Here is a 15097-nt window from a genome sequence, read left to right on the forward strand (position 1 = left end):
CTTGGAAATCATAGTGAGACCTCCATCTTTAAAACAAAAATAGCTCAAATGCAGGCGGATATTAACAAGAGAATAGACAGGAGTACTTGCGGGTAGTTAAGGGCTTAAACGAACTATAGACCGATTCGTAGTATTCATCTATTGGCATTTAGTAAGTTGTACGAAATCTGGGTGGTCATGCTTAAGAGGAAAGATGGGGAAAAGGTAAGGAAGCAAACCAAGAAAGAGAGAGGGAGAGAGGAAAGAAAGAGAAAAGAATAGAAAAGAAAAGGAAATGATAATAAAAAAAATAATAAAATGCAGTAAAATAAAAATCACAATTAAAAAAATAATATAATTAAAAAATAAAAATTAAAAAATTAAAAAAATTAAAAAATTAAAAAAAGAAAGAAAAAAAAAGGCACTGTTAGACTTCCATCTGTATATGGGGTAAAAATGGGAGTTCATAACCCACTTGAATCTAAAGTATGAAATATGATATGTCAAGAGCTTTGTAATGTTTTGAACAACCAATAAAAAAAATAGCATATGTAACTGTAAACATGAATTTAAGTCTTTCTACCATAAATTTAAGAACACTTAACGTGTTTTGTGCCATTCATTATAATTTTAGGTTTTAGGCTTTTTACTGGGAAAATAGAAGAAAGAAATGGGAATAAGTGAATCATTAGCATATTTTAATTTGGGAAATCTTCATAAGTACATTATGGCTATTCTCATGTGTATGAAGTGTCCACGTTGTTTTAACTTCTTTTACTTTGTTTCAGGTGGTTGTACGAGTGAATGACATACCAGCTCATTGCCCAGGTTCCTGTTCCTTCCAATATCTCCAAGAGTCAACTCCCAGCGTCCATTCTGTGTGGTATTCCCTTGGTATGATTTGTGACTTGGCACTGAGACAGTCATGGATCTTAGACTCAGTGATTTTATTTAGAGGCCATGTAGCTGGTGCTGAGGGATAGAAGGTGCATTAGTTCAGTAAGTAGAGGGTGAATAATGAAGCAGAAGGTCCATCTTGAGGTCCATCTAGGGAATATGTTTATTGTTTGAGAAGGAAACAATTTTTTTTTGATAACTTAAATTTTTTTTTTTTTGTCTCTTATTTTGAAATATTCATTTTGATTTTTTTAATTAAGTAGTGGCCTCTCATTACTAGTTTGAGAAAATTTAAGATGGAGTCTGTGTGCTACAATGAAAAATGCAGTTGTCATGGTTGAGTCAGCATTTGACTCTCTGAATTTTAGGAGGGAAAAATGAATGAGAATAAAAATTTGATGTGAGAGAGTGATATCACTAAGAGATGATTTTTTTTTTATTTTTAAATTTCTTTCCTCTTTTCAGATGGTGACATCAATCCACTGGTTTATATTACTGGAACTGGTTTCCCTGATGATTCCCAGTCTTTACAGGTTACGGTGAACAAAATGAGTTGCAAAGTTATTTTCTCAAACCAAACAAATGTAGTATGTCTATCAGACCTGCTGCCAGTCGGAGTACATCCAATCTCAGTGTTGGTGAGACCCTCTGGTCTTGCCGTCAATGCCAGTGGAGAAGGCCTCTTCCTATACGTGAGACCCAGGCTTGATGCTGTGGAGCCTTCCAGAGCTGCAGAGATTGGTAATCTGGGCCTTGCAATGCATCTGACTCTCTGAAGCTAGCTTTCTAGTCAGAATGCTAAATGTAATCCTACAGTATAGTAAATTCCATATATACCATAATTTACAGCTTTATGTTCCTATACATTTCTGCTAATTAGCAACAGACCCTTAAGCCCTTAAGTGAACTCCTTTGTAACATAGTGTAGGTTGGCTTTGGTGTCAAGCGTAATGAGTTAAGTCACCCAGTCACAGAGTCCATTCGCCTAGTGGGAACAATGTAGGATTGGGAACCAGAACATTCCTGGGATTTTGTACTATCTCAAGTCAGATGTGTGAACTTAGAAACTGCAGTTACTACCAAGGGATTTAGTTTCCTAATAATGATGATGACAGCAACAGTATCATTTATCAGGTGCTGCTTCTGAGAAGTCATACATCTTAAAGGCTATACCTGCCCCCCAAATGGAATGATTGTCCACATTCTTCAGATGAGACAATGCTGGTTCTAAGAGGAAAGTGTTTTGGCCAAGGCTTCACAGGTAAAGAGGCAGAGCCAGTGAGCAAACCAGAGCTCTCCGACATCAAGTCTCTTGTTTCCTTTATGTGCCATACTGTCACGGCCTTACCAATACAACCACTAATGATGCTTCACTTATAGGCTAGCTAGCCTTGTGTCAGAGGAAATGAGTTAACAGTTGGGAAAGCCCCTTTAACAGTAAAATCACTCAATAAATGTGAAGTACAGAACTTGTCCTCTAGGAGCTTTGTGCATTGCTGATATTTCACAAATGTGTGTTAACTGACGTACACTTGGCTAGTGTACAATGCAAACTCATGTTTAAGTAGTGAGGATCCAGAGGGCAGTAAGTCTTGTTAATATCTGCCCCATGAACTGGGTCTTAGTTCCATGGAAAACGGGAAATTTCTCCACGACTTGCTACTTTCTAGGGGACACTACCAGTTTAAAACAACCCAGTTGGATTGTAAGAATCTCAGGAATACTCATGCTTATGTTTGCTGATGTAAAAATTTTGGCGCATAAAACTCCTTTCCTTAATGCTTTGGATTTTTCTCATTGTTTGTTCTGGTGACCAGAGGCTTGTAGCTTAGAATACATTTTAAAGCAGTGTAATTTGGCCACGAACTCATTGTTCAAAGGAAGAGTTTGTTTCTGACACTACTTGGACCTAGAAGAGTGAATCACAAGGGCCTCCCCACCTCTTCTCTGTACATAAAACAGAGAAAGCTCTTATTTCTTAGTGGTTTTAGGAAGGACCCAGATGACAAGTGGTGCTCAGCGATCATATTCCATATCGACCCAATAATTACTAGCTTGAGTTTAGGGCATATAGGTCTTCCCACTAGATTTATAAGGGATTGTGATTTTATTACAAAGTTAATTTTGCAGTTCAAGTCACGCCAACTCTCTTCATCTCTCCCCACTAGTTTGTAGACACCATATGAGCAATGGGTGGCTCAGTTCCGTACACAGAGTGCCTGCCATCGGGAGGGTGGCTAAATGTCCCAGTTTTCCTGGGATGGAGTAGGTTCTCAGGATGCAAGATTTTGAGTTTTTAACTAGGATGCAGAACTTTGAGTGTTAAATATTGGTCCCAAGGAAATCAGTTGGTCACTGTACCAGGGACGCTGTACCAATGATACATAGTGAAGAGATTTGAAGGTCTGGGGTGGGGGGTGGGTCATGCATCAAAAGATGAAAAACTCTGAGAAGGGATAAATACCAGTTGGGTGCAAATTTACTTTTATTAAGACTACAGGTAACGGAGGAAGAGAGAGAGGATGCATCCTGGGTCCTGCCAACCTACGAAGCATTAGCCTATGTTAGTCACGCACACAACACTAACTGTGTCACCCAGTACAGAGTCCTGTACTGTAATGGCAGTACATTATGTACTGTATTTCAGTACCAATTGGTACGGAAAGGTGGTCCTGGACCAGCAGTATTGGGATCATCTGGGAGCTTGTTAGAAGCATCGAGCCTCAGGCCTGTCCCAGACCTCCTGAACTGAGGTGTATTTTTAAAGGCTCCTCAGACAATCTCTGTGAATAATACAGTTTGAGAAGTGTGCTAGAGGCGCTTTAAAGAACACCACGTGGAGGACTATGAGAAAAGAACAAAAGAAGACCTGAGTATGTAATGAATATATATCATGTCATCCATAATACTCAGAATCACCACTTCCCCATATGCTGAAGTGCCCTCAAAAAGCTTTTTGAGCACAGTCTTGGCTGTGCCTTACATACTCCCTTGGTCCCCTGTTGTGCTAGGTAGACTGGCCTTCTGCTTATGCAAGTGCCCTTGTGAGGGACCTCAGCTCTCAGCCAGGAATGGAAAGTGTCACCCCCTCAATGACTGCCTTCAACAATGATCAGGATGACAAAAATCGACTTAGCTCTAATATACCAGGCAATATTAATGCCAGGGATATAGCAAATAAAATAAAAAACCCCTCTTTCTGGGAGGGATGGTAGTAAATATATAGGAGAAAAATCAAGAAGGGAATGGGATGAAGAGTGATGGAGGGGTTTGTGTGCTACGATGGTCATTGGCATTGGAGGAATGACGTGGATAACTCTGGAGAGTGGAGACAGGGATGCAGTGCAGGAATGAGTCCTGAGGAAGTCTTGGGGGAGAGAACTTGAAGCAAAAGAAACCTCAAAGGTGCCTTGAGTTAGAATGAGCTTGGCTTGTTCCAAGGACAAGGAGGTTGCTAAGTCTGGACTAGATGGAGTGAGGAAAGTCGGGTAGATGAGCAGATCATATGCCCCATGGGACTATGACAGGAGTTTAGCTCTTATTCTGCATGAGATAAGGGCCAATGGAGGATTCTAAGTGACAATAAGGCCGTACTACAGGAATGCAAAGATGAGCCTGAAAGCTATTACTATCATCCAAGAAAAGAGGTAATGTTGGCTTTCACTCAGGCCATATACAAGTAGATTTGCTCTAGTTTTTTACTCCAAGTGTTCTTTCTTTGAACTTGAAAAATTAAGACATAATTCCCACACAACAAAATTCACCTTTTTTTTTTGGTTTATCACATTTTTATAGGTGCATTGCAGTTGCACGTAATGGTGGGATTTGTTGTTACACATTTGTAATGCATACAATATAACAATATATTTTGGCCAATATTACTCCAAAATTCACATTTTAAAAGTGTACAATTCAATGGTTTTCAGTACTTTTGGGCTGTTAGGAATAATACTCCTCTGACAAGGATTTATGGGGATACATAGTTTCAGTTCTTTTGGGCATATATTTGGGGATGAGATTGCCATATGGTGACTTTGTTTCATTTCTTGAGGACCTACCCAACTCTTTGCAAAATGTCTGCATGAATTCCCATTCCCACTAGGCTACAGATCACCAACACTTGTCATTTTCTGTTTTTGCTTCTGTTTACTTTTTATAGTAGCCATCTTAATGGGTGTGAAGTGGCAGTTCATTGTGGTTTGATCTGCATTTTTCTACTGATGTTTGCATTTCCTACTGATATTTAGCATCTTTTCAAGTACTGATGGGCCACTGTGTAACTTCGTTAGAGAAATGATTGCTCAAATCCTTTGCCAATACTAAAAGTTGTTTTTTTTTTTCATTTTATTGTTGAGTTATAGTTTTTTTAAAAATATATATTCTAGATACTAACTTTTATCAGATGTATGATTTAAAAATATTTTCTTCTATCACGTGGAGTTTTTTTTTTTTTTTTTTTTTTTTTTTAACTTTTTAAACAGTGTTATTTGAGGCACAAAGTGTTTGTTTCTTTTTTCTTCTTTTTGTGGGGCTGGATTGAACCCAGGGTCTTATTCATGTAAGCAAGTGCTCAACTATTGAGCTACATCCCCAGCCCTAAAAATGTTTTTAATTTTGGTGAAATCCATTTCATATTTGTTGTTGTTTGTTTTGTTTTTGGCACTACATCTATGATATCATTGCCTAATCCAGTGTTACAAAGGTTTATGCCTGTGTTTTCTTTTTATAGTTCAGCTCTTACATTAGGTTAGATCTTAGACTATTAGCTCTTACACTTGAGTTACTCTTTTTGTACAGCATGATGTATGTTTCCAGTCTTTTTGATTTTTATCAAATTTTTTAGGAAAAAAAGCAGCGGAAATTGAATAATTTTTAGTGTGTTTAAGAGGCATTATATCTTCTTTTGTAATGAACTGTCCATTTCCTTAGTTCATATTTTCTACTTGAATATTGTTCTTTTTTAGTGATTTTATTTTATTTTTATTATATATATCACATTTATGAATTGCAATAAATAGAAAATAAAGTATGTAAAATGTGTGTGTGTGTGTGTGTATATATATATATATATATATATATATATATATATACACACCCCCATCTATACATATATTTTGTGGTACTGAGGATTGAACCCAGGGCTCACACATATAAGCGTTCTACCCCTGAGCTAAAGCTTCAGTCAATTTAAAAATTAAAAAAAAATTATTTTGAGACAGAATCTTGCTATATTGCTCAGGATGGGCTTTATTTTGTGATCTTCCTGCCTCAGCCTTCTGAGTAGCTGGGATTACAGGCATGTACCAATGTACCTGACTAAATAGCTCTAATTTTAATGTAATAAGTTAGATCTTCTTTTTATGGCATAGGAGTTTATAAAATACTTAAGATGAGCTTTCAATCTCTGAAGTTATATGAAAATTAAAATTCTATTTCCTCCTAGGTTTTTTTTTGGTGCTTTCTCTTATGTGTTTGAATATTTGATGAATTTGGAATATATTTTTGTGAAGGATGTGAGTGAGGTACAAATTCAGATTTAATTTTTTCAGTGTTAACCAGTTTTTAAAATTTACTGAATAAGTAGTCCGTATGTTTCACACTTATGTGAAATGTCATATTTTTCGTATCCTATAGCCACATATTTATCTGTGTTTCTTCCTGGACTCCCATTTTATTCCATTCCATGGAGCTGTCTAAGCATGCTCTGTTATTAGCTTTTGATTATATATTTTTTTCAAGATATTTTAATGCCTAGAAGAAGATATCTTTATTCTTACTTTTGAAATTTGCTCTCAACCTATTTTTATTTTTCATTGACATTTTGAAGTAGATTCTCTAATTTAAGTGAAAATTCTAAAAGAACTTTTACTGGAATTGCATTGGTGTATTTTGTTTAGAGAGATTGTATATTCACTCTCTCTATTAATTTATTTTAGTTTTCTTACCTAAGTTTTAATCTACCCATTAAATTTTTTTCAGTAGCATTATAAAGTTTCTTTATATTTTTCATCTTCATTTGTTTTTCTCATCAAGTTTATTTCCACATATTGTCTCTTTTATGTTGCTCTTGTAGATTGCCTTTTCCTTCTATTTTATTCTCATTTAAAAGTGTATTGTGGTCTTGCTCTGATTCTTCAGGACAAGCTACATCTTTAATTTCAGGATATTATTCCACCCAGTCACCTTGTTGCCAAGGGTTTTCTTCAGGTTGTGTGAGTTCCCTTTCTCTCTCTGACATGCTTCTGACCCCTGCCCTCCTCCTCACTCTCAAGGAGTACACATGTCTATTTGGTGGCCTTCAATACCCTCTTGAATCACCTTCTAGGTAGAAGTCAGAACTGAATCGTTTCTATTTTGAATAATAAGTGGGTTCTCTATTCATCAGCTGGACCAAGGGCTGCTTCTCCAAATAAGACCCTGTATCACAATATCAGTAGGACTGGCATCATCTCTCTTCTTACCAACCTCTGCCGTGAGGAGGGGGGAGTGTCTGTGGCTGCTTTTCAGTGGCTGGCAGAGAACTCCTGATGGCAGTGGGTGATAGCACCAGTCATTCCTATACCATCATGGTGACTAGAACCTAGTACATGTGGTATTAAATCAAAATCAGTAGAGCTAATGCCATCATTTAAAAATGAGGAAAGTGAGAGCCAGTGAACTGAGGGACAATACTACAAATGACCTGCTTTAAGTGGCAGAATATTCTGTGATCTTGACTCTGAGCCTACTGCTCTCTTGACCATGATGCTCTCTTATACTTGGTTTCTCAGGAAAACAATAAGTTTTACAGGATTGACAGGAATGGTATTTTGATGATATTTTCGAATCTAGGACAGAAAGACTTTTCAGAGACTGTGTACTCCTCTGACTTGTGGCAATAGTGCATCCTTATGTTTTATTCTTGAAGATCTTCAGGATGCATTGCTACTACTTTCTGCCCTCTGGCCAATACTTCTGTGTGTATTGTAATTTGTATATTTCAACTCAGTCTTTTTCTGTAGTTTGAGCATGGCCTTGTATTTTGACTAAAGAATTTCATAATTTAATTTCACTTTCTTTCTCTTCTGATAATTAATTTTTGTCTGCCTATATGCCTGTGGATCCTGTATGAAAATGCTGGTTTTGTTACAGGAGGGCTCTGGGCCACCATCCAAGGCTCTGGTTTGGAAGGTGTTAGCCTGGTGTTATTTGGATCTAAGTCCTGTGACATCAACATCACCACAAGTAATTCTCAAAGAATTCAGTGCAAAGTTCCACCCAGGGTAAGTGGAATCTTCTTTTTGGCATTTCCTTTTCTTTGGGTGAACAACCATTATTTACAGAAGGTTTTCAGCTAAAACTGCTTACAATTAAATTAACTAAAAATAACTTCTCATCATAAGAGTTTGCTTATGTTATTTATATTGTCTATTTTGCTATGAAGGGGGAAAATTGATCCCACTGATAGTGTTTCTATTTAACATCTGTTAATTCTTTTAATAATAAGAGAATACAGACAGTTCTATTCTACATGTTCAGTGAATATTAGTGCCACAGAATAAATATATTTTTATGGGGTGCACATTGTGGTAGTAGTTTGCAAAATTTAAATATCCTATAACTTCTCTTCTTTCTTAAGCAAATGACAAAGAACTCAGTGTTCACCAGCAATTTTGTTTTTTGCATGGATGTGAATCCTGGAACTCAGTCTTGTAGAATACCTGATTCCTATGAAGTATCTTTCTAGTAGACTCCTCCATCTTTCTTTTCCATTGAAAGCAAGTCCCTGAGATCTGGTTTTCATTTTGGTAGTGCTCTGTCATGACCCATTAAGGGAGTTGGGGGTCTTTCCTGGTACAGTTGGTGAGTCACTCACAGCTGCAGTTGGATTTCTGTTTAGGGTTGATGGTGGGGTCAACACACCTAGCACACCCATGATCCCCAATGGTGTCTGTCTACTGAACAAAGATCTGTAGGAAGTAGGATTAAGAATATCCTTTTATCCCTGGTTCTGAAATTTTATCTTATCTAGTTCCTTGAATATTATGAAAAGTTGGCTTTTATATGTAAACTACATGCAAATTCCAGTACACTGTATTTTAATTTGTTTAACTCTTTCTTATTGTTGGGCATGTAGAAAATTTCTAGATTTTTCTCTATTATAAATAGTGAAATTTTGATCATATTAAAAAACTATAATTTTTTAGCACACTTCCCCGCCCCCCAGATAAAGTAATCTAAATTCTAAAGCTTTTGGTATCTAGTATTCCATTACTTAAAATTCCTTTTAAGTTTATATTCCCACCATCACTGTGCAAGCTTCTGATTTGGGGCATTTTGGACAACCCTGGGAATTATCTCATTAATATATTTTTAATATATATTTACCATTTGAATGAGTAGAATTTGTACTGTATGGATTTCCTTTATAAGCGTGGATACATATTAAAAAGCAAACTTCTGAGTTTGATCAAAGTCATATATACAAAGGCTCAAAGGAAAATAAGCTGTCATGTTCTCCTACCTGCTTTTCTTCCTTCTTCTAGTCCTCATTTTTGAAACAATAAATTATTTTGAATTCTAGCAACTTAACTTGTTTAATCAATATAGCATGTATACATTATAATTATTTAAATGATGCTGACAGAACCATAGAATTTTTTTTTTGTATTTTGATGTTTTTTTCCTAGAGTTCCTTTTTTTTCTTACCATAGAAATCTACTCTCTTTTTTAAAAAATATCATCATACCAGTTACTTCTTTTATTTGAAGCTTTCTTGTTTTCCTGTGTCAATTTGGGTTGGTTATTTTCTAGGTTATTCTATAGAGTTCACTCCAGTACTTTGGTTGATCACTTTTCTGGTTAGGTTTACTGTTTCTTTGAGTTTATATCTCTTCTTCTTCTTCTTTTTTCTTTTTTTGGTTATATTTATCTGTGAGATCATAAATTTAAAAAAATATGCTACAAAAGAAAATTCAGAAAGAATGAGTAATAAATAGTGTCTGAAAGCACTTGGATGCTTGATTGATAGTTTAGCTAGGTATAAATATTTATTTGAAATTGCTTTTTTTTAAAAAAAAACATTTGGTGTGTTAGTTGCCAATCATTCTTGTTTAACTTTGAGAGTAGATCCTTCTGCATATCTTTTGCACAGAAATTGCCTAATCTCTCTCTTGCTTTGAGAAAGAGAGAGAGAGAGAGAGAGAGAGAGAGAGAGTTAAAAGTCACAAATATACCTCTTATTGACAACTTTATTAACATTTAAAATAGAACCTTTTAAAATAGAAATCCATATGGATTTCTTTTTTTCTCAAATCAAACTGAGATTGGATTTTAAAAACCTATTTTTCAGGGAAAAGATGAATACAGTGTGAATGTGACTGTTATCAGAGAGAATCATTCTGCAGTTCTTCCCAGAGCATTTACATATATCTCCTCTTTAAATCCAATGATTGTGTCTCTGAGCAGAAATCGAAGCAACATAGCAGGTAAAATACATGACATCACAAGATATTTATATTTTTAGAGAACCTACTTATAAAAAAGAAAAGCAATGGTTTATGAATTCTGTTGTATTTTAGATGAAAGCTCCTTTTTTTCTGAAAGCCAGAAAACTATTTTCTTCATGTTAACTGTCATTGAATTAATATTTTTACACTTTTTTCCTTTAAAATTGACAATATTTCTATTCTGAAAATTATGTGAGAATTTGAAGGCACTAATTCAATAAATATTTATTGAGTACTTAGTATGTGCTAATAATAGCATAAACATGTATTAGAACTTTATTTAATCCTTACCACTAATTTGTATTAATTTTTACCACTTATTTATTCTCTAGTCTAAGAGAATAAGTGACTTGTATATTCCTTTTGTAAGGAACAAAGCTGAGATTTGAACCATAGTCATTTTTGGCAATAAGTCCTATGGTGGTAATAATTTAACACAATTTGAGAATAAGGTGTCTAGATTAACTAAGAATTCTTGTTCTTTGAGACACTATGTATGTAAAGAATGCATTTTTTTTTAGTACTAACTGCATGAAACATTTTAACCTTTGATAATTCAAATGACATGACAGGTTGGAATTATAAGAATATCTTGTCATGACATAACAATATAGATTCAGAAAAGCAGCAGGTAAGATCCCTTTCTGGTTTACTGAATGTCAGATAACAGATAGTTTATGGCAGCCATGTCTAAGGGTTTATTATAAAAAGACCATAATATTTTCCAATGAAAAAGCTTGAATTCAGTTTTTCTGGTACTATTTTCATTTTCCATAACTCAAGAGTATATAAATAAAGAGAAGTGTCCTTTAACTTCTTAATATTATTCAGCTCAGATAGTGCAGAAGAAGAATTTGCTGCCTCAGGCAACCAAAGTGTGTAAAATTCCCCAGTGGTATAGATACTTCCCAAGAAAGTAGAAAAACAGGGAGGAAGCTCCATGTTATATTCAGATTTCAGTGACTTAGGCTCTTGATAGACTTTCCTACCCCTAATGAAAAGAGTAAATACATTTCATTAGTGCTTCAAAGACATTCAGGATTAGCTTGACAACTGACCACGTGATATGTGATGCAGTGCCTTCTTTTCAGAATTCACACTTGTATTTAAGTCTTCCTACAGGCATAATAGAGAAGAACATGTTACAAAATCCACAAAGTGTAGTAGCCTATTAGGAAAATCTCTTTTCATTTGGGGAACCGCCTATCTCCATTCAGGAAATGATGCTAATGATAACAATGAAGCCAAGATGAAATGGAAGAATGAGGGAAGAAGGGAGAGAAAACAGGGAGAAAGAATTTGAGGTGCAGAATGATTAGTGTGGTTATTGAAGTCAGAAACAACTTTATCTGAGTGAACACCAGCTCAACCACTTGTTAAAGAAATACTTTTGACAAGTGAATGAAGAATGATTTACAAATTTGGCAGTCCTCAGAACCAGAAGAGGTGCACAGCATTCCTCTCTGCAGTGTGGGCAGGCAGTACATATAGACAAAAAATGGAAGTGAGATAAAAAGCAGCTTGGTTTGCTATAGCTCCCCCTTTGCCATATTTGACCATGGTCACGTCATTTGATGGCCTATGATTGGCTGAACTTCAGCTGCTGTGATTGACTGAGAATTAGCTAGTTATTACAAAGGATATACTCAAAATAATTAGGCTTTCAGTTTGTTTACTATTTTGTTAGATGGCAGTTTGTCATACAGGGATTGAAAGCATGGAGGCAGACTCAGGTCAAATAGAGTTTGATTTAATACACAGCCTCAGACATTAAAGAAGAGGTTGGGAAGACATGAAGAAGTTAAGAGGATGTGCATGTGAGGAACAATATGAAGTCAATTGACATTTTTTGGGTGTGTGTTCTGCACTCTATTTGCTTCCCCAGGATATCTAAGTTAATTCTTACAACAAACAACTTGGGATGGACTTTATTACCATCTGGTTGATGAAAACTCCAAGTTGTTGAGGGTCCAGAGTGAGTCCTCCAAAGCCAAAGAGGTAGTTAAATGACAGATGAAGGATTTGAATGCAGAGTCACAGTCTTCCCATTACATCATATCCCTCTTTTTTGACCTTTTCAAGAAACCTCTTTGTCTAGTTTAGCATGGATTCTATAGATGCTGACTGTGCAGTGGTTCTTCAACGTTAAAGTCTAAAGGAGCTGCAGAGGTGATTTACCTCCAGCTGTGGGCACATTGAAACACAGGAAAGGCAGATACACTTACTTCCACCTGCTATTGTATGCTTGATTTCTGGATTTCACAAAGACTCTAGTTATCTGAAGACTGCATTTCTCTTTCCCTATAATTCTTTTTATCTTACAGACTGGAAGAATACCTTCAATATATTCCTCCTTTGATTATAAATATTTGGAGGTGTTCACAATACATTGAATTTAGTAGATATTTTTCAGGATTAGCTTTTCTATATTCACCCATAGAAGCTCATAAACTTGACCTACCTCCATAGAGTCCCTACTGATATCCACATGTGTCTTATAACCCAGAAAGTCACCCAATTCTATTTTTTTTTTTTTTTGCCCAAACCACTGGGTGACTAAGAGAAAATGCAACAGAAGACTAAATAAAATTGTGAAATTTGAAAAATTGAATTTTAAGTCCCCTATGATTTATCATTGTATCTTGGGATATATCTTTCAAATTGAACTTCAAGTGGCCTCTCGTCCTACCATAAGGCCTTTCCTGACTTCAGAATGTTGTTCTGATTTGAACAATCTCACACCTAATTATGACCTTTATTGTAGCATATCTTCTATAGATGTGATTCTGCCACATATTTTATCATTTTTGAGGTCTTCTTTGAGGGCATATCTGTATTTAACTATTTTTGTGCACCTTGTGGCATGTTTCTATAGGGCTTAATATGTATTTGAGTTATAAGGAATTGAATTAAAGTATTCATAATATACCCAACATTTTATTAAGTTAAATTAATTAATTTATTTTATTTGTTCTTTTTAGATATACACTACATTAGGGTGTATTTTGACATATTATATATACATGGAGTAAAACTTATTCTAATTAGGATCCCATTCTTGTGGTTGTACATGATGTGGAGTTTCACTGGTTGTGTATTCATATACGAACATAGGAAAATAATATCTGATTCATTGTACTGTCTTTAATATCCAGCATTTTAGTAAAGATTCTAATTATACTAAAAAGCTATGGAAATTCAATATGAAGTCTGGGCCCCAGCCTTGATGTTCCCATTTATTGTTATGAGGTTTTTGTTGCTGACCCTGTTTCTTCAAATGCCAAATGTCAGTCATGCTAACTGTCCCATATGTGTCATTAGGATAGTTAGATGATCAAATGGAATTATGTGCATGAAAGTACTGTAAACTATGAGCTGTTACACTCACATACAGCATTATGTTAAGGTTCGTTGCACACAGGAGCTAGAACTTTATATTTCTGTTGGTGGAAAAAAATTTAGAGAAAGGACAACAGGAATTTGCTAGTGGTGAAGACCATTAGCTCTTCAAACTTATTCTTGAATTGTCTTTACATGGATTAAATTCATGCTTTTTGAGTATAATTGCTCTGACAGTGTTGCTCTTCACAATTTTGAAGTTTTAGGCTGTAGCTCAATTAAAAGATTTATTAGAAATTTCATTTAAAAAGTTACGTTAAAATTCTTAATTACATTATTATGTTGAGGGCTGACCATGAAATCCTGAAAGTGTTTTGGCATAGTATAGGAGGTTGAGGTCATAAACCCTCATCAGAGAATATTTTAGTAGGCTTTTTTACTGCTGTGACTAAAAAGATCTGACCAGAACAAATTTAGAGAAGAAAAGTTTATTTAAGGGCTCACAGTTTCAGAGGTCTTAGTCCACAGAAGGCAGACTCCATTCCTTGGGGTTCGAGGTGAGGCAGAACATCATAGCAGAAAGAGTGTGGCAGAGGGAAGCAGCTCATGGTGACCAGAAAGCAGAGAGAAAGGTCTCTACTTGCCAGATACAAATATATACCCCCAAAGCCATGCTCCATTTCTCACCTCCTCCAGGCATACCATACCACTTCAATTGCCACTCAGTTAATCCCTACCAGGGGGATCAATTCACTGATGGGGTTAAGACTTCTATAACCCAATCATTTCTCCTTTGAACCTTCTTGCATTGTCTCACATGTGAGCTTCTGGAGACACCTCATATTCAAACCATAACAGAGAGGTGAACAGATTCTTCTCAACCCAGGAGGGGAGACCCTTTCCATTGGAATGACCCGGCTGCTGAACTATTCAGATTTGGATGTGGAAATACACATCCAGGATACCTTGGCTCAGGTACATGCACAGACGGCACAGGGCCTGGAGGTGGTGCTGCCCCCGCTGCCAGCCGGCCTCCACAGAATTTCAGTCTCCATCAATGGGGTCATCATTCGCTCACAAGGGTAAGGTGGAACGTTCCAGAACTGGGTTGGGATGGGAGGGGGTGGGTATCTGTAACCAAAGAAGGGAAGTCTGTGCTGTAGCTCTTTAGTAAGATTTCCTCTTGGGTTTTAAATACATGGCCTATAGTAATTGCATGGCCATGTCCTTCCCTTAGCTCCCTCTTTGTCCTGAAGTTGCTCTGCCTGGTATTTCTCTAGAAATTCCCTCTCCCATTTCTGAAAAGTAGCTGAAGTGTATGGGACTGATGTTACCACTGATACTGACCCAGCATCTTTCCATGGCATCTTTCCCCCACCATTTCCTCTCTTTTC

The 15097-nt window shown here is 36.1% G+C and overlaps 1 protein-coding gene across 1 annotated transcript in view; it reads left to right on the forward strand.

The window, feature by feature from the left end:
* Window positions 1-15097, forward strand: part of Pkhd1 (PKHD1 ciliary IPT domain containing fibrocystin/polyductin) — a 432276-nt gene that overhangs the window by 45031 nt on the left and 372148 nt on the right. The window contains exons 25-29 of the mRNA XM_027938269.2: window positions 768-873; window positions 1342-1617; window positions 8008-8138; window positions 10208-10343; window positions 14590-14785. Of these exons, the coding sequence (XP_027794070.2) occupies window positions 768-873; window positions 1342-1617; window positions 8008-8138; window positions 10208-10343; window positions 14590-14785 (845 nt within the window). The remainder of the gene's footprint in view (window positions 1-767; window positions 874-1341; window positions 1618-8007; window positions 8139-10207; window positions 10344-14589; window positions 14786-15097) is intronic.

The sequence above is a fragment of the Marmota flaviventris genome, chromosome 6 (assembly GCF_047511675.1).
Source record: "Marmota flaviventris isolate mMarFla1 chromosome 6, mMarFla1.hap1, whole genome shotgun sequence".
In the NCBI taxonomy this organism is placed as follows: domain Eukaryota; kingdom Metazoa; phylum Chordata; class Mammalia; order Rodentia; family Sciuridae; genus Marmota; species Marmota flaviventris.